The following is a 20,865-nucleotide window of genomic DNA, read 5'->3' as shown; positions in this document are numbered from 1 at the left end:
ATAACCATGAAGGAAATACTAAATACCATTAAAGTTACAGGACTAGGTGTTCTTGGAAAGATTCATTGATGAGGCAGGATTTACAGGATGAGTCAATGGATAAGAATCGTGCATATTTTAATATGGTGTATTTAAGTAAAGTGGAGGTAACATTTGAACATTCATGTTGGGAAGTAATGTAAAATAATAGATCCAAACAACTGTAATGCAATTCTCCTTTTCCAGTTTTTTTTATTTGGGATGACTAGGAAGCTTGACATTCTTTGGATTCACATTCATCACCACTAACAAGCGCCCACTAATCTAGATAGGACTTGACATTATTTTACCAAGCCATTGAATTGATTCATCAGTGATTTCATTTCTGTGTATCATTTTTTCTTTAGTCTGATGTCATACATCAGAGTGTGTATGAACTTATCCATACTGAAGATCGAGCTGAATTTCAGCGTCAGTTACACTGGGCATTAAACCCTTCACAAGAGTCTGGACAAGGAATTGATGGTAAGAATGTTCACAGAAAGACAGTGGTGGTGGTTATTTGGATATCCTTCTGTGAAAGGAGGCTGGGAACCATTGCAGCATAGACTGCTGTGCTGAAGGTAAGAAAAAAGTAGAAAGAAGTGAGTTTCACTCTGGGCCAGAACTGGTTACAGTACCTGGTGATCTAAAGAACCTTTGTCAGACGAGAGCCACTGAGGAGTTTCACACAGAGGTGCTAGTATATATATACAGGAATATATACTGAGTTTAATAAAAATAACTCTGGTTCCATCCTGAAAACTGGAAAGAATGTGAAAAATTGAAGTGGAAGTGAATATAAATTGTTCTAATTAAAATGCACCAATTAAAAAGGAATCTAGCAAATGCAAATAAAAATGTTTTCTTTATGTATGTAGTATTGTGAGAAATCTTTGAAGGTGTTTATAAAAGTGCTAGAAAATTTGAAAACTTTTGACAGTGATAGCTCAATAATAACAAAAATTAAGTAATGTTCTGAGCAACAAAAGTATTCAGTATGTTTTTGTGAGACAGGCAAGGTGATCCATGCCTGGAATCCAGCTACTTGTGAGGTGGAAGTAGGAAAATCACAATTGAAAGCCAGTCCAGATAATGTTAACACAAGACACTATCAGAAAAACAAAGTAAAAGAAAAAGGAGTGGGATGTGTCACAAGTGGTAGGGTGCTTGCCTAAAAAGTTTAGTTCACTGAGTTCTGTCCAAAGCACCACCGAACCAATACATTTTGGTTATTTGAATCACATTTTAAAATGGTTTTTCTAATTTAGACTATATACCCCAGTTAAAGGAATTAACACAAATTTTAACTATTCATATATTTTTGTAGCAAAATGATATACAAAATTTGTGTTGGTTTTATTTCTACAGAAACTCATGGCCTAACACAGGCAGGAGTCTATTATACCTCAGACCAGCTTCCTCCAGAAAACTCTTCTTTTATGGAGAGGTGCTTCATATGCCGGCTAAGGTGTCTGCTAGACAATTCTTCTGGTTTCCTGGTAAGATACACAGTCATGTGACACTGACTTCTACTAAAAGCATAGAAAACAAAAAAATGAAACCAATATTCTTTGCTCACATTTGAATTCAATTTTAAAAATCTACTTACCTCCCTAAAAATTGGGTATTGGAAAGTAAGTCTTTAGAATAACTATTTCAGACTTTGAATATCTTCCATAGCCCAGAAAGCGTGCGTGTGCGCTCTCTCTCTCTCTCTCTCTCTCTCTCTCTCTCGCTCTCGCTCTCGCTCTCGCTCTCGCTCTCGCTCTCTCTCTCTCCTCCTTTTAGGATGCAGTGAAAAATTTGAACACATAACATGGGACCTCTATTCTGACTATTTTGGAGGACTTGTTAGGATGAAGATAAAGAATTACCTAGCTCTTCTTTAGTAGGAGGATATTTAACATCTTGGGGCTTAGTGCCTGCTATACAAGAAAATTGTGGGTGCATCCATATGTGTAATAACTTTAACATACGAAAATAACTGCTCATTTATGATTACAGAACCATCATGAGCTATGAGCCTGATGTGAGCAGATTAATAAACACGTGCATGGGATATGATAGGAAGCAGCATCAGGAGGATATTTTGAGTGAAGTAGTCTCTCCCCTGATTGCCATTGGGAGAAGAAAATACAAAGCTTGTTATGTATTCTTTGTGTGATTTACCAGGATTTTTGGAGCAGATAATCAAATCTTAAACTAAGTACTACTAAACAATGCTTTTTACTTACATGTTTGTTTCTGAAGATAGTTATGCTGACCTAGAGTTAGAGTTGTGCTACATACTGGTAATCAAATTAGCATGAATTTTTGAAGGGTTTTTTTTTGTTTTTTTGGCCAGTCCTGGGCCTTGGACTCTGGGCCTGAGCACTGTCCCTGGCTTCCTTTTGCTCAAGTCTAGCACTCTGCCACTTGAGCCACAGCGCCACTTCTGGCCATTTTCTGTATATGTGGTGCTGGGGAATCAAACCCAGGGCCTCATGTATATGAGGCAAGCTCTCTTGCCACTAGGCCATATCCCCAACCCAATGAAGGGTTTTTTAAAAGGGTTATTTTTACCTTCTGCTGCTGTCAGATTAACAGTCAACTCTTGGGCTGATTTGTCAAGTAATTTGTTTCCTGTTTAAAATGATCTGTTTTCTTTCTGTCTTCTAAAATTATTCATTATTTTTACTCTAATAAAGTTTTGCATTTTTGTATAATTTTAAAATGTCTCTGTAGTATTTTAATAAATTGAATTTGTTTCTGTAGGACAGATTCTCAGAATTAAGAATTGTGGTTCCTGCATATAGCTTTACCAACATTCAGTCATTCAGAAAATGTATTTTGAATGCCTAGTATTAAAGGAACTGTGGTAGGCAAAATGATACTGTAGTTATGAGCATCAGAGACAAGGAATGGTTCATGTAGCATTCTCTTCAGAATGTTCTTCACTCTACTTTTTGGAATAGTCTTCGTGTACTTCTTGTCCAATGCAGAGTGAAAGGAAGTTGCAGTTCCCAGTGTCTGGACCTTCCGTGCAATATCTAGCTAAAATGGAAACATTGAGAACAAAAGCATACTATCAGTCTTTAAACTTTTTATTTGCATAAATTAACTATATAAAATGTTTCATTGTGATATTTAATATCTGCATATTATATACTTTTATCAAATTCACTCCATCTGTTTTACTTCATTAGCCCTCATTTCTCTCGCCTCCCCCATACTGTGTATTTTAATGAACTGTTTTTTGTTGTTTAAGGCAATGAATTTCCAAGGGAGATTAAAGTATCTTCATGGACAGAACAAGAAAGGGAAGGATGGATCTATGCTTCCTCCTCAGTTGGCTTTGTTTGCAATCGCTACTCCACTTCAGCCACCATCCATACTGGAAATTCGAACCAAAAACTTTATCTTTAGAACCAAACACAAACTAGACTTTACACCAACTGGTTGTGATGCTAAGTAAGAGCTGCTTGCTTTTATCTCATAAATGTGTTTTTTCATGTTTCTCTCATTATGTAAAAAATAGACTGTAGATTCTATCATTCTTTTTTTTTTTTTTTTTCAGTCATTGGGCTTCAACTCTGGGCCTGAGCTCTGTCCCTGAGCTCTTCAGCTTAAGACTAGTGTTCTACCACTAGAGCCACAGCACCATTTCTGGTTTTCTCCTGGCTAATTGGAGATAAAAGAGTCCCAGGGACTTTCTTGCCCGGGCTGGTTTTGAACCTCAATCCTCAAATATCAGCCTCCTGAGTAGCTAGAATTACAGGTGTGAGCCATCAGCACTCAGGTGTCATTTGTTTTTATACAGCTCTAACCATTTTATATTCTTTCAGTGTGTCTTGTTTTAGAGTAAGGTAATTTCATCAGGTTCACAAATAATCCTATTATTTTTATCTTTTGACGACACTTTTCAAGACTCACTCTGATAACACTTCTTACTGATTTGTTTTATATTTTGTGCAAATAGTTTAATTTTTAGAACTACAAACTGAAAAACTTCCTAAAACTTATATCATACAGTTATATTCATATATCATACCTGAATGTATAAATGCTTTTCTACTTTGTAATGTGAAAATGCTGTGAGGAAAGTTGCCAGTCTCTGCTTACCAAGATGCAGTATACACATTCCAGATATTTATTACACATTTGTTTTACAATATTCTCTGTTAGGTACATTTTAATCATATGAATGTCCTTTTTTCTGGTTAAAACTAAAACTTAGAGTTATAAGCAAAAGAACTAGTTTACTTAGATATGGTTGGTCTTTCTGTTAATGAGAAATTCTGAATGCCAAGTTAAGCATATTATAGGAAATACATGATAGCTATGAATTGATATTGGTTATTTATGTTAAATTGTAATTCACTGTTATTTTACCCTTTACAAAAACAGAGGACAAATTGTTTTAGGATACACAGAAGCTGAGCTGTGTGCAAGAGGCTCAGGATATCAGTTCGTCCATGCAGCTGACATGCTGTATTGTGCTGAGTTACATGTTCGAAGTAAGTTGTTCCTTAGAAAGACTTCCAAAATATAGCATGTTCTCTAATATATATTCCAAATTATTACATCAAGTATCATTTTGACTAAGCAGAGTTAAGCTTTTATTTAAATAACTCTGCCACCAGTTATTTATTAGTTTAATGACTATGAAAAGACAAGTTAAATGTACACAAAGTTTTGCTCATTTTTAATGACATTCATAAACCTTTATTACTACAGATTGGGAAATATTCAGCCTATAGCAAAATGTCCCCTGCTTAGGTGAAAAGACTTTATTTTTCACCTAGGTTAATCTCTCTGTACTTGGTGTGTTACTGAAATCATTTGGTCCTTAATCTTTTGTTACATATTTTTAATGAAGTAGGAAATATCCAACCTTCAAAAATCATTTTTTCACATGTCAGATTCAATATACAGTGCTTAAGAGTCCTCAGAACATTGAAGTGTTACATGTCCTCTAGAAATGTGTCAGAGATGTTTCATTTCAGAGGTTTTCTTTACTGATTTGGGGATTAGTAACTTGATTTTTTTTTAAAAAAAATTTTATTGTAGTGATTAAGACGGGAGAAAGTGGCATGACAGTTTTCAGACTTCTTGCAAAACACAATCGATGGACATGGGTCCAGTCTAATGCGCGCTTAGTTTATAAAAATGGACGACCAGATTATATCATCGCAACTCAGAGACCTCTAACGTAAGCACAAACACTTAAAGTGTTTCCTGGTTTTGTTTTTGGTAACAGTTTGGTGTGTAAGCTTTCTTATATGAATTTTCTTAAATTCCAAGACAAACCTAGAAGTACAAATCAACCTGCTAATATCTATCTGTCTGTCTATATAGAGAGAGATAGGAAGAACAGGGCTCATGTGAGAAATATTGAGGAAACAGAATGTACAAACTTTACTGAGCAGGTAAATAGGTAGACCTTCAGAGCGAAAATAGTGAAAGAAATTCATATGTCATCCTTCAGTTTAAGACATTGAAATACTAGTGTAATCTTTAAAAAAGCACCAATATAACAGTTATGCTTTGTTTAGAATGTGTTTTCTAAACACAAAGTGAGTTATAAGGGTTTCTTACATGTTCTGGAAAGGAGTTCTTTCAGAATCTTGAAATATTTGAAAGGAACACTTTCCTTTTTTGTCTTTCTTTGGTTAATTGTTGGGCTTGAACTCAGGGCCTGGCTGTTGTCCCTGAACTCTTTTGCTCAAGGCTAATGCTCTACCACTTTGAGCCACCGCACTTCTTGCCATTTTCTGCAGGTTAATTTAAGATAGAGTCTCCTAGACTTTCCTGTCCAAGCTGTCTTTGAACCATGATTCTCAGATCCCAGCCTCCTGAGTAGCTAGGGTTAGGTATGAACTACCAGCACACAGCAAAATATTTTCAATGAAAGAATGGTCTCAAATTTTGCTTCTTAAATATTTCTCCTACTCTGGAGAATTGTTTTTGGTATGGGTTTTGAGGAAGGATCACTACAGAGGTTTTTCATTTAGGTATATCAATTGACCAGTAACATTTATCGAAAATGTGATTTATTGAAAGGCTATGTCACTGCACTATATGTTGATTAGAAGATTTTATCTGTGGTGTTTTAGACTCTGGACTTGGTTATGTATTTTGTGATAATACATTGCCTTAAATACTCTATCATTGTTACTACTTTTTGTAACATTTGACAAATGTCTTCATTTTGTTTATCTTTTTTCCTTTTCTAAACAATTGTTCTATTTATTTGCCTTTGTTTATGTAATACCAAGGATCAAACCCAAGGACCTCAGAGTGCTAGGCAAGCACTCTACCCACTAAGCCACATTACTAGCCCTGTTTCTTTTTCTCTTTCTTTTTCTTTTTCTCTTTCCTTTTCCTTTTCCTTTTAAAGGCCAATTGTGGGGCTTAAATTCAGGTCCTTGGTTTTTCACTTAAGTCCATCCCTCTACCACTACAGCTTCACTTTTGTGGTTAATTGGCTCTGGACACCCTCTCCCCACTTCTCCAGGGGAGATGCCTAAATTCTAAACTATGAAAGACACTCAGCCCCACCCCTCCCACCGGCAGAAGGAATAAGGCATATCTTTGTGGACTTTGCTGAGTTGAGGAGAAATGCCGAAATCCCCTTCCCCGTCAGCCCCGCTCACGTGTCAGACGCAGGAAGAAAATTCCGGGGAGACAGCCTGATGGTTGAATGGGTCTCACAGGATTTAATTGGGAGGGAGTTTATTTTTTTTTTCAAATTTTTATTATCAAACTGATGTACAGAGAGGTTACAGTTTCATACATTAGGCAATGGATACATTTCTTGTACTGTTTGTTACCATGTCCCTCATACCCCCCTCCCTCCTCCCCCTTTCCCTCCCCCCCCAGGTGTTCAGTTCACTTACACCAAACAGTTCTGCAAGTATTGCTTTTGTAGTCGCTTGTCTTTTTTTACCCTGTGTCTCTCAAATTTGGTATTCCCTTTCAATTTTCTGCATCCAATACCAGTATACACGGTTTCCAATATACTCAGATAAGATTACAGAGATAGTGTAGGTACAACCACAGGAAGGTGATACAAGAACATCATCAATAATAGAAGCTACATATACACATGGGACGTTGAAAGTAGTTACAACTGTGATATAACAATTGTTTCCATAACATGGAGTTCATTTCACTTAGCATCATCTTGTGTGTTCATAAGGGTATAGCTATTGGGCCTTGTGATGCTCTGCTATGACTTGCCTAAACCTGTACTAATTATTCCCAATAAGGGAGACCATAAGAGTCCATGTTTCTTTGGGTCTGGCGCACTTCACTTACTATAATTTTTTCCAAGTCCTTCCATTTCCTTACAAATGGGACAATGTCATTCTTTCTGATAGAGGCATAAAATTCCATTGTGTATATGTACCACGTTTTCCTGATCCATAGATCTCCCCTATGACCCAGCAGCCCCACTTTTGGGTATCCAAAAGACCACAAACAAAATCACAGTAATGCCACCAGCACAACAATGTTCATCGCAGCACAATTTGTCATAGCGAGAATCTGGAACCAACCCAGATGCCCCTCAGTAGACAAAGGGAGGGAGTTTATATAGCTGTAATAGCGGGAAAGGAGGGGGACTGGCCAAAGGGCCAATCAGAGGCTAAAGACCATGTCTGTCATGGTGACCTCTCGAACTTCCTCTATGGGCGGGGACTACAGTCCCCCAAGGGCCGGGCCTCCACCATTAGACACGTGGCCAAGCCGGGAGGCAGGGACCGCTGGCTTCTCTTCCGGTTGAGGCGGGAAGGTGGGAGGGGCTCCCTCCCACACTGCCCAAGGGCTGATTGAAGGGCAGCATGAATCCCCAACATTTCCTACCCAGTTTGGCTTCAGACTGAAGTCCTCAGATCTTATCCACCTGAGTAGCTAGGGTTACAGGCATGAGCCAACAATTTGTTTAGGTATTGTTGATATTATCATTCAAGATTTCTTTGGCTCTTTTAGTCACTTTCCAACAAAAATTAAAGTTAATAAATGACATTGAAAATGTAGATAATTTGAGGGAAAATTAGCATCTTTAAATACTAAGTCTTCTGACTCAGGAACATGATAAACATATGAATGTGCATATATGAGTATGTACATACGTGAATGGGTACATTGTATATACCAAAACAGATTTGTTTCTTCTATGTATTGCTAAAAGATTAGCAACGTTATTAGTTTCCTGTAGTCTTCAGCTTAAAAAAATTTCTACTGTACCTTCATGTTCTATTTTATTTCTGTCTGCTTATATCTTCTTTTTTTTTTTTTTTTTTTTTGCCCATCCAGGGGCTTGGACCCAGGGCCTGAGCACTGTCCCTGGCTTCTTTTAGCTTAAGGCTAGCACTCTACCACTTGAGCCACAGCGCCACTTCTGGCCATTTTCTATATATGTGGTGCTGAGGAATCAAACCTAGGGCTTCATGTATACGAGACAAGCACTCTTGCCACTAGGCCATATTCCCAGCCCCTCATATCTTCTTTTATTGGAGATAATTTTCTGTTTTACAGACTTTTTACTTTTAATGTATATTTACTCTTATATCACTTTTACTTTCCACAATTTTAGTACAAATCCTCATACTTAATAAATCTCTTATTGTTGATTGAAAATGCGTTTTCTAATTTGTAATTACTTAGAAATAGAGTGCTATGCCTTTTGCTAAATTTCCCTTGTTGTTTAGGGATTAACCTTTACCATAATAATTCCATTGTCATTTTCTGAGAGGCTCTCCTTTGAAATGATTTTATTCCTTTAAAATTGGTTTATGTCTTATTTTATGATCTGATATATAATCAAATTTTGGTAAAATATCCCATGTGTACTTACAAATAATACATGTCCTCTGGGTTAGAAATTACATGTTCTTCATATATCAGCATCAGTGGTCTAATTTGTTCATTGTATTGTTCATATATTTATGTATTTGTGCATACTTTGTGTGCTTGTTCCATCAGTTACTGATTCCATCAGTGTTAATGATTTGTTTTCTTACTACTAATGAGATAGGGCATTTCTTTACATCTTCTAGGACATTTTTCTTTTATGAATTGCTAATTCATACTGTTTGCTGCCTCTTCTGTTGAATTGTTTGCCTGTTGTTTGCTTATTGGAGCTCTTTGCTAGTAACATATAGAAAAGTTTATACATAAATATAATATATTAACTCATATTGCAGATGTTTTCTACATATGTTAACTGGATCTGTGAATTACTTTGCAAAACTATAAAACATTTTGAATTCCATAATTTCTATTTCTGGAGTTCTGTGTTTTGTTTTATTTATACATGCCGCTTCTACGCAGCCTCTTAAATTCTTCTTGTTTTCACATTTAGAGTACATATACATTATTTTTTTCTGTAGGTAGTGAGGTTTGGATCATAGCCTAAGCAAAGACTTAATACTATAGTAAATTTTGGAAGAAAATTCTAAGTCATTTAAATCTATGAGAATAAGTGATGTCAAAATAAAGTCCATATTCAGTGCTGCCAAATTTAGTTTTTATATATTTGACGTACTTAAAAAAATCTATAGCTTGTTAAAAATGTTTATGTTAAAACTTCGTAACATATGCAGACATTATTGTCATTAATTTTAGAGATGAAGAAGGAAGAGATCATTTACAAAAGCGCAATTTGACCTTGCCTTTTATGTTTACTACCGGGGAAGCTATGCTCTATGAGTTAACAAGCCCATTTCCTACTGTAATGGATCCCTTACCAATAAGGACTAAGAGCAGCAACACTAATGGAAGAGACTGTGCTACCAAATCAACTCTAAATATGGATTCTGTCCTTCCCACTTCCCTCCTGGGTTCCATGATGCAACAGGATGAATCTGTTTATCTCTATCCTGCTTCAAGCACAACACCTTTAGAAAATGTGTTTAAGGAGTCTGGGGGTGAATGCAGTAATTGGCAAAGCAGTATTGCACCAATGGGAAATGATACCCTTCTGAAACATGAGCACATTGGACAGTCTCAGGAAGTTAACCCAACACTCTCTGGAGGTCACACAGAGATCTTTCCAGATAATAAAAATAGTGAATTGTACAACATTATGAAAAATTTAGGCATTGATTTTGAAGATATCAAACAGATGCAGAATGAAGAATTTTTCAGAAGTGAGTTTTCTGGTGAGGTTGACTTTAGAGACATTGACCTAACAGATGAAATTCTAACCTATGTCCAAGATTCCTTAAATAAGTCTACCTTCCTGAGGGCAGATTACCAAGAGCAGCAGCCTGTGGGTCTGAACTCAAGTTGTATGCTACAGGAACGTCTGCAGTTAGAGCAGCAGCAGCAGCAACAACAACAACAACAGCAACAACAGCAGCAGCAGCAGCAGCAACAACAACAACAACAGCAACAACAGCAGCAGCAGCAGCAGCTACACCAGCACCCTCACCAGCAGAAGCAGATAGGTGTGGAGCCCCAACAACAACTGTGTCAGCAAATGAGGAATATGCAGGTTAATGGCATGTTTGCAAATTGGAACTCTGACCAATCCATGCCTTTCAATTATCCTCAGCAAGACCTACAGCAGTGCAGTGTCTTTTCAGACTTACAAGGGGCTCATCAGGAATTCCCCTACAAATCTGAGATGGACACTATGCCTTGCACACAGAACTTCCTTTCCTGTAATCAGTCTGTTTTACCACAACATTCCAAGTGTACACAGTTGGACTTTCCCATGGGGACCTTTGAACCATCCCTGTACCCTAGTCCTTCTTCTAATTTAGATGATTTTGTCACTTGTTTACAAGTTCCTGAAAACCAAAAGCCTGGAATAAATTCCCAGTCAACCATCATAACTCCTCAGACATGTTATGCTGGGACCAATTCAATGTATCAATGCCAACCAACCCTCCAGCATACCCACATGGAGCAGATGCCATATAATCCAACTTTCCCAGGCCCACCGGCATTCTTGAACAAGGTAAGGTATTGGTAGCGCTGAAGATACCCTTTCTATGATTCTTCTGAAAAATAGCATGAAGTATCTTTTTATGTATGTGACTGAGTTTGTTCTATTATCTTCAAGGTTTATGAAGATAACATTTGTCATTCTAGCTGTTTTTTTAAGTCTGTATCTCTTTGAAAAAAGAAAGAAATCAGTGGTCATAGAAGCATGAATATGTAAGATGACCTAAATTGCAAAGTGGTTTATAACAGAGGGTTTGTTATTTTTCTTGATTCTTTAACAACTAGATGGATTTTTTAATTCAAGGTTTACAAAATAGATCTGAATTTTTAGAAATTCTTTCTTTGAAGTTCAGTTTCTTCATCTGTGTTTGAAATGGGATCAAATTAAAAGTGAACTTGCTTCTTGTAGCAAGCCTTTGTCTTGAATTATCTATAGGATCCATCCCCAGGCTCTTCAGTATTTTCTAGCTATTCTTCCATGTCATTTGCTCCATCCTCATTTGATTCTTTAAGATGGAGGTTTTTTGCTTGCTTGCTTTTTCAGTACTGCCCGGGATTTGAACTCAGAACCTCATCCTGTAAGGATGTGCTTGAACTCCACTTGGAGCCCTTTTTGATTTCAGTTATTCTTTTGGTAAGGCTTCAGTGACCTATGTCCTCTCACATATCCAGGATCATGGCCTTATACCACCATGCCCAGCTTGTTTGCTGAGATGAGGTCTTGCTAATGGCCTCAAACTATAATCCTTCCAATCAGTACCTTCCAAGTAGCTGGGTTTTCTGGCATTCTTTGTAAAGTAGCTCAATTGGTTTTCTGTCATGAAAAGCAAGCTTGATGTTGTAGTTACATAAGTACATCATCATAACCCTTCTACTGCAAATAAATGTGAAATCTAAAACTATTAAAAGTAGTTTATATTAGTTTACATAATGCTAATAGTTGCTCTCTATGGTCTCTAGAAATATGTTCACCATGATGCTTTTCTATTAGAAAATACTTAGTTCACTGTAAAATGTACTTAAGCTTAATCATGAAAATCTTGATTAAAATTTAGTTTATTGACCTCTTTTTACAGTGTCTGAGTGTAGTAATTTAAAAATACAACTTGAATCTTTTATCCTTCATTTTTTTATGACTCATAAATTTGGCTTGTCTGATGATATGTGAGCTTTTTAATACAAAATGATGGTGAAAGTTTTACTTTAGATGCTGATAGCCTTCAACTGTTTTAAATTTTAATATTCAGGATAAAGAAAATGTGATTGAATGAAATATTAGTCAGTCATAAAAGATGATGAAACTTTGACATTGGTGCAAACATAGATGAAACAGTAGGCTGTTTTGTTAAATAAAATTAACCAGGCACAGAGGCAAATACTACCTAATCTCACTGAGGTGTATAAACTCTGAAAAGTTGTTTTCATATTAAATAGTATAATAAAGAAGCTGTAAGGAAAGACAGAGGTTTATTATTTAAAAATATATAACAGCAATAAGTTCATTCTGTAGCATAGTAGAGTGACTGTAGCTAGAAGAAAATGTTTCAAAGGTTTTTCTAAAACACAAGTGGTAGCTGTTCAAGATGACATCTATGCTAATGCTCATAACAAACATTACTGATTATATAGACATATCAAAATATCATATTGTAATCCATAAACATAATAATTATTTTATCAGTTGAAAATGACAAAAAGTAGGCCAGACATGTAAGTACTCAGGTAGTATTCTATTTGAAACCAGCTGGTCATAAAGTTCATGAGACTCCCATTTCCAAAATAATCAGCAAAATTCAGGGCTGGAGGTATGAGACAAGTGGTAGAGCATCAGCCAAGCAAGTCAGTCAAGCAAGTACGAGACGCTGAGTTCAGACTAGTCATTACTAAATAAATAAATGAATTGAATTGCAGCTTATCTCACTAAAGTTTACTCGAGTAAATTGCACAGATGTTTTTTACATAAAATTAGTTTTAACAGGATCACATGAATTCTTTATAGTGTTCCACCCTGCTCTACTTAGTTTGCTTCTTTGTGCACCCCTGTGACCTTAGATATTCTCAGTGTAGCCACTAGTTAGTTACCTGTGGCTGTTGAGTAGTCCAGATGTTCATAGTCCATACTGACATGTGCCCAAAGTGTGAGGTCAAAAACACATTTTAAGACTTAGCTTGAAAAAGGAATGAAAAAGCACTTAATTTTAATTTCATGTTGAAATGATTAATCTCTGCCTTTATTAGTTTTAAGAAAATGTAAACTTAATTTAACTGGTTTTTTCTTGCCTTTTCTTCATGTGGCTACAAGATCTATTGCATGAATGTAGTTTTGTAGGGTACACTCAGGCTGATGTGCTCTCTGTGCTGTGAATGATAAGTGAGACAAAATGCACTTAAGCCCAGTCTTTTCTTTCTGGATGCCTGGCAGAGCTGGCATTCATAGAAGATACAGATTCAGTTGTGACGGAATGTTTTAGTATATGTTTACGGCCTCTCCAGTAATTGGTTTTTAGATTACTGATGCTTAATATTTTATTTGACACAAAGATATGATTTTAATCTGTTCGAAAGTTTCTACAACTTTCACTAACTATTTAACAGTGTAAGTTGTATAATCGGTAAAGCTCTACAGAACTATGCGTTTTCATGTCCTTCCTTAAGGACATTCTTGTGTTTTTTTTAACTAGTTATTCTGCAGGCAATTTCAGTTTAAGAAGACAAAGAGAATTTTTGTTTTGTAATGTGAATCTGAACTTGGGCAGTGCTCTTAGTGATATTCATTAATTAAAAGAATTTTATAGATGTAAAGTTTGATAAAGAAATATTAATGCTCCTTTTGGAATATCAAGACATCATTAGAGAATCAGAACTTGCTCTTTTGGGGAATGTCAGATCACTAGGAGTCCAATGTAGTAAGCCTGACTATAATCAATCCATTGATAGCAGATAGCAGAGACACCTGATATCAGGAATTTGAGTGGTCAAAGTAAATCAGTTGGTCAGAGACTATTTACCATGATTTGTCACTGCTACCTTTGTTCCTTCAATTTTATACAACACAAAGGCAATCTCAAGCCAGACAACTGTGTGGTTTAAAAACTGCTTCGCACATGAATGGGGAAAAATGTTTCAAAATGAAATTGATACAGTATGTCTTCACTTAATGAAAGGTATAAAATTAGTTAACAGTAAAGAATTCGTGACATAACTTTGCAAGGATAACATTTTTAAAGATATGTTTGTTAATGTTATTTAATAATATAATAAATTTGGAAGACCTACCTAATAAATTGCATTACTGTTTCTAGTTTCAGACAGGAGGAGTAAATGAACAATTCCCAGCTGAGTTAAATAACATGAGTCACATGCAGACCGCCCCTCATCTTCAGCCCCTTTCTCATCCATCAGATGCCAGACCTTTCCCTCACGTGACACCCAGCGGATTCCTCTAACTCCAAGCCTGATTTTCACCTTCACTTTTGGATCAGATTAGTTTTTGATGGATCACAAAAATGATACTGTTCGGCATCAGCACTGTTATTCCAAACCAAATTTTATTCTTTGTTCTTAGAACCTGAGTTAAATGTCCACTTTATACAGAGTAGTCTTTGAAATAGAAGCACACATCTGGGGAGAGTGGCCTTCTGAGTTCACATCACTCAGCCAGCACCATGGGTGTCACCAAGTGCATTCAGTACTCCCCACTCTCTCAGACGACTTGATGTGACTAATTACTGTCAGAATAAAAATGAACTACTTTGAGTTTGGATTTTTAAATTCTTATTGTACCAAATACAGTTAAGAAATTAACATATTTCCCTACATTCTTAGCTTCTGCTCTTATATAAGTTTGGAATTAAATGGTTTGGTGCTTCTGTAAAAAGGTAATCTCAATGCCTTCCTCGCACTATCAGTCTAAGTGCCTCACCTCTTTCTTACCTGTCGCTGGAGATGTGTATTTTATATTAAATATTCTCCTTTGATAAATTAATAACATTCTTTTGCACACATATATTACTTGTATTTCCTAGATCTCATCATTTTTATTAGTCTAGGCATGGTTTAACTGCACTACTCATCCATTTTCTTTAGGTAAGGACAAATAATGATTTGAGAATATAATTATTTATTATGTACTATAGTTGCTTCTGGACTTTAAATGTTGCTATGTGCCTTATGTTGAAGAATTCAAAAACAAAATGTCTTTCCAAAATTATCTTAATTATTGCATAAATATTATGACATCAGCACTTAAATTTCAACAGTGTTTCATTTTGGAAGAAAAAAAATATTTTTTTTCTGGAATCTATCTAAATCTTTAAAAAGAATCATTCTTGCAAGCGCCACAAGAATAGGAGAATGTTGCAATCTGAAAAATCTGTGGTCAAACGTATTTATTACATTGCATAGAGAGGTGGATTTATGTGTAGCTTTTAGTTAAATTAATCAAAGCACTGGCTTCAATTTGTATAGGTTGTGTTTAGAAACTACCTTGGATCTATAACCTTTTAAAATGTATTGACTTTATAAATTTCACTTTTTAAAGCAGTGGAAACTTTGTTTTTCTCCTATTTGGGGAGTATTAGAATTGAAGATAGCAGTGTTCGGAAGAAGATGGTAAGGAGTGAAGTGGTAGTGTACTGTATAGATATACAGAACAAAATTATGTGTAAGATATTTGGGCCATACTTTATGTATGCACGTAATAATTTGAGTTTTATATATTTTTAACACTGTATCTTCTTTTGAAATTACATAATGAATTTTTTAAGTTGAAATGTGTACTTTTACATATTAAGTTCTTTTTATGATGTAATGACCTTTATTTTCAATAAGTCTATCACTTTTCAAATTTACTGTCTTGGAATTAGAGCAGAATTCTACTATTGGCCATTGTTTTACTTTAATGTAGCCTCTGAAGAGCCTAGACAAGATTTATACATATCATTTAAAAATTTTATAGAAATCTATACTGATATGTAATATTAAAATATACATACATATGTATGTATATATGCGATTATATATGTATATATATTTATGTGCTAGTCCTGAGGCTTTAACTCGGGGCCTGGGCACCCTGACCTTTTCTGCTCAAGGCTAGTACTCTCCCACTCCACAGTTCCACTTCTGGCTTTTTGGTGGTTAATTGAAGATCAGAATCTCATGGACATTCCTGCTTGGGCTGACTTTTAAACCACAGGCCTTAGATCTCAGCTTTCTGAGTAGCTGGATTACAGGCATGCGACACCAGTGCCCAGCTAATATGTTCTATTTTTAAAGTAAATTAATATGTGTATACGCAGCTTCAGATAAAATACCAGTCAGTTTTTTTGCATTTTCAGTTAAAATTTTGAATTTTAGGATTACGTGTTGAAAAAAGTTTGTCTAAAACATTTCATAACATGAGTTTATCACTAAGTATTTAGACCAGTGGTCTACATTAATATTCTATTTTTACATTTAAATATCTCAATAAAACTTCATGTAAATCATGTTTTATATTCTCTTCCACATGTTATTGGGTAAGTTGTTTAAATAAAAAAACTTCTAAAATTGTGAATATGATGACAATCAATTATACACTTTGAAAATTGAAAGGTTAAGTCAATATTGTATATTTTTATCTATAAAACAAAATATCTAAGAATAATAAAATCACATTAAACCAAATACACTTGTGTCTGTATTGCTAAGTGCCAGAGAAAGAGAGAATACTTAATATACTGCTATGTTGACAGATTTATTTTTTGGTGATGTGTACCTCTAAAGATGTGGATAGATACAACTAATAAATTTGAACATTTCCCAAACCATATTGTTCTTACAGTACCTGCAGATCAACCAGTATTCTGTTGTACCGTCAAGCTTTCAATCATTTCCTGTATACAAGCTAGCATTTTTCACTGTTAATAAGTTTTAAGTGACTGTTTTCATATTTTTCCTCTACCTTCAGAATGTTACTTCTAATGCCATGCATCATTTTTACATAAAATATGATTTGTAGTACCCTTACCAAAATTGTATGCAATAACATATGTAATAAAATAATCACCAAATATGAATGTTTAATGTAATTTTTGTCTTTGTGGTCCACATTAAGGAAATAATTAACCCATAATATAGCATTATAATTATGTTAGATGAAGACAAAGAACAGTATTTATTAAGTCACAATTCATAAACTGTTTTTTGGCAGTATTGGGTTTTGAACTCAGGACCTCAAAATAGCTCAGCTCAGTTTGCTTGCTTGGCTAGCACTTTACTACTGAATCCACACCTCTAGCCCTGATTTTGCAGGATATTTTTGAAGACGGAGTCTCATGAACTAAGAATTACCTAAAAATATTGAAATATTTGTGCAGATTCAGTCATTTAACACATAGTGACATTTCAGTCACAAGCAGTCAGCACACATAGGTATGCGGTGGGCCATATCGTCTAGCTTTGAACTAAGTACTCTGATGTTTGCATCACATTTCTCGTTAGGTGCTGCATGACTGGAATTTATTATCTCTGGGCAATCAGTCCAGTGATTTCCACCACTGTCAATGACTCCAGCTTTTCTCCATCTCACCTGACCTGCCAAACAATGGCTCGTGTTGGCTACCTGAATGATAGTGACAATTACTGTGAGCAGATGACTGCTTCCAGTTTTACTAATAAAAATTGAGAGCCCTGTCCTATGTTTGTAACTTCATTTCTGTAATACCACTTTTCTTGGTCCCTTTAGTTTAGTGTGTGAAGAGGAGAGATTCCAGAACTCTAAATTTAAACACTTTCTTTCCCATTCTTCTGCAGATAGGTTCTCTGTAAACATCACTACATACAGATCTCCCTCCATCCTGAAAAAAAAAATAAACTAGCCCCTCCAAAATCTGGTTTTGTTTTCTACAGCTTCAGTGATGAATCTCTTATCTCTCTCTCCCCCCACACCTCTCTCACATTCTTCCCACTTGTCAAAAGTCTAGGCTCAAGTTATTTATTCTTTTTTACATGCTCATATAGTTTACTTTTTTATGAGGAATACCCTCAAAATTTTATCTCCCCTGTGAGAGTATTCAGGCGTTTTACTTATGATTGACGTTTGTGAAGCATCCTGGCTTTGGGGAGCAACATAACAGAGCTGAGTAAAGCTTCTGGAGATTGCTGTCTGTAAATTCCCACTTTACCATATGCAACATATGGGTCATTTGGAAGGCTTTATTCTCTGAGCTTGAGTTTTGGATTTTACAAAGTATTAATGCTTCATTCTGATTCCATTCTGTTCTTGAAGGATTCAAAGAATTATTTAAGACTCTTGGTTCCCATGGTCAAAACTTGAGTAGTTTGGGCAACTAAGTCAATACAGATGCCAGTGAGTTATAATCCAAAAAATAAAATAGCCATATCCCTATCCCAATAGAATCAAATAGTTTAATAAACAAATAGCGAGAAAGGGCAAATCTTCCTTTGGAGAGTCCTGAATATTGGTAGCTACCACATAGCTTAATGTAGGAGTTTAGTTCACCCACCCTTTTGAAATGTAAGTTATACTCAGTGACTTGCTTCCAAGTAAGAGTACAGAAATCAAAAGTAAATAATTAATGAGGAAACTGAATTTATACTCTTTAGTGGAGACAGACTTGCAGCTGCTAATTAAGAGTAGTATTCCAGCTGCCACTAACAATTCTTTGCTCGTTTTGCCATATACTATTGCTTAATTTGTGCTATTTTCTGTGCTTACTATATTCTCCTAAAAATAATTAACCTATGTTTAAAAAAACACCAAGCAACTAAAATAATCATGATGACTGTGGTAGGCAGAATAATGGTCTGCAAAGGACGTTTATATTTGAATGTCCATACTTTATATGTTCACTTAGGTTTCAAGGGAGAATTTAAAGGTGTTGTTAAATTCTATCTAGGCCTTGAGATGATTTTGAATTGGTTTGATTCCTGTTTAGACTCTTGTGTTGAAAGTTGCTTACTATTTTTTGGGTGGCGGTATTTAGGTGATGGAAATTTTACAGGTCGGCTTTGGTAGGAAATTGGCTCCTTGGAAAAATGCCCTTAAAGGAGACATTGGAAACAGATCTGTTCTCTCTGCTTCCTCGCCACCATGAGGTGAACAGGCCTCCTGTCATAGCAGGACCAAGAAAGCATGGACTAAAATCTTAAATCTACGAGTTAACCATTTTCCCACACTGATTGTCTCAGGAATTTTGTTTCAATAAAGAAAAAACTCAAAAGGTTGTTCTGGGTTATATTTAAACCACAAATTTGTAGTAATGTGTTACAGCAATCATTAGAAACTAATGATTATAGATCTTTTAGAAGACAAAGGATGTGTTGGAAAGAAAACATCTTAATTTCTAGAGAAAAGAATGGAAAACTTTTCTGTACTTTCTTTTTATAGGATGACTTTACCATTTTTTATACGACTGGGAAGTTATTGGCAGTATTTCCTATCCGTCCCCTCTCCATCCTCAAATGCCTCTGGATCTGCAAAAGAGCCTCCCAACTTTATAAGGCAGACGTTGGGCCCTTGATGGGTCCCAGCCTTGTCTCCCTACACAGCTTGCAGAAGAGCACACTATAGCCTTGCTTTGTCCAATGTTTTATCTCATATCAGCTGCCAGAAAATGGGGATTGCTTACATCTTCAGACACGTTTCTGGAAGGATCCTAATGTGTCTGGTCTCCAAATAATAATGCACTTTGGCCTCATTCCTACAAGATGGCTACACTGCAGTGGGTTACATTACACAAGCGGTGTCTCTTACCGTCCTTAAAACAGATTTTCTTCATTGAAGAAATTTAAAGCTATTTGGGGAGGATCATTTTACAACTCTGCATCAAAAGTGGCTATAGGATATATCATGTGTGTGTATGTGTGTGTGTGTGTGTGTGTGTGTATCCTATATCAGGGCATTATCATTTAGGCTGTAACATTAAATGAACAAAAGTATGGTTTTATATGTCTGGAATTTTTCATTTTTATTTTCAGAAGATTATGGGTAACTGAGACTAGGTGTTTGTGCATGTGTGTGTGTGTGTGTATGTGTGTGAGGGAGACAGTGTCATTCTGATTAAAGTAGATGCATGTGTGAACTACCACGGCAAACCCTTTGAACAATTAACAGACACTTTGGAAAATGAATGGCAGGAATGTGAAACATCCTTTCCATAGTAGGGTACTGGTTAGAGGGAAGAAGGCAACAGACAGAATGAATATAGTTGAAATATTTTATGTAAATGTGTGAAAATGGAACAATTAACCTTGCTGAGATTAGTTTGGAGAGAGGAAGGAGAATGAGGGAGAATGATGGGGCATTTGGGACTGATACATTGTAAGTGTATGTGGATATGCCAAAGTGAAACCCCCTTGTAAAGTTAACATGCTAATAAAGTAAAATTTTAGAAATGTAAAGTACATAGAATTCTGGCAGAAGTGGTCCATGATAAACTAATATTTGAACCATTGGTTAAATGCATGTATCAAGCCTTTACACTTTGTTCTTGAAGTTCAGATGTTAAACTGTGAGCCAGTCAGATAATAAGAACTATTAAGGAATTATTCTTAGGGAGAAAACTTAAAATAATTAATGCTTGTTCTAAAGTTCCACTAGTATAGTAAATTATTACAGCCAGATTTTGGAATGATTGAGCCATCTGACTAATATTTCAGGCTTCTCTCTTTTATTCAAATGAGACAGGAATTTACCACTGAGGATGTTCAGGCTTGCTCCTTTCTCGTTCCAGAATCCTATCTTTTCTAGAAAATAAATGTATGCCTCTGCATAAAGGCCACTCACAAAATTTATCTTTTTTGTGTATCAGCCATTCAGTGAATAAATTTTCACTAGCGTTTTGTGGTATTGAGGAAACCTTTTCTATTTTACATGTGTTTGAGGCAAAATTCAATTCTGCTTTG

The 20,865-nt window shown here is 35.7% G+C and overlaps 1 protein-coding gene across 1 annotated transcript in view; it reads left to right on the top strand.

Annotated features, from left to right (window-relative positions):
- The window catches only part of Ahr (aryl hydrocarbon receptor), a 42,436-nt gene extending 27,167 nt beyond the window's left edge, over nt 1-15,269 (top strand). Inside the window, exons 5-11 of the mRNA XM_048339740.1 lie at nt 387-504; nt 1,390-1,520; nt 3,269-3,471; nt 4,408-4,517; nt 5,071-5,212; nt 9,631-10,969; nt 14,259-15,269. Of these exons, the coding sequence (XP_048195697.1) occupies nt 387-504; nt 1,390-1,520; nt 3,269-3,471; nt 4,408-4,517; nt 5,071-5,212; nt 9,631-10,969; nt 14,259-14,402 (2,187 nt within the window). The 3' untranslated portion in view covers nt 14,403-15,269. The remainder of the gene's footprint in view (nt 1-386; nt 505-1,389; nt 1,521-3,268; nt 3,472-4,407; nt 4,518-5,070; nt 5,213-9,630; nt 10,970-14,258) is intronic.
- The last annotated feature ends 5,596 nt before the right edge of the window (nt 15,270-20,865 follow it).

The sequence above is a fragment of the Perognathus longimembris genome, chromosome 2 (genome assembly GCF_023159225.1).
Source record: "Perognathus longimembris pacificus isolate PPM17 chromosome 2, ASM2315922v1, whole genome shotgun sequence".
NCBI classification, from domain to species: Eukaryota; Metazoa; Chordata; class Mammalia; order Rodentia; family Heteromyidae; genus Perognathus; species Perognathus longimembris.
This window is presented reverse-complemented; position numbering and strand designations above follow the sequence as displayed.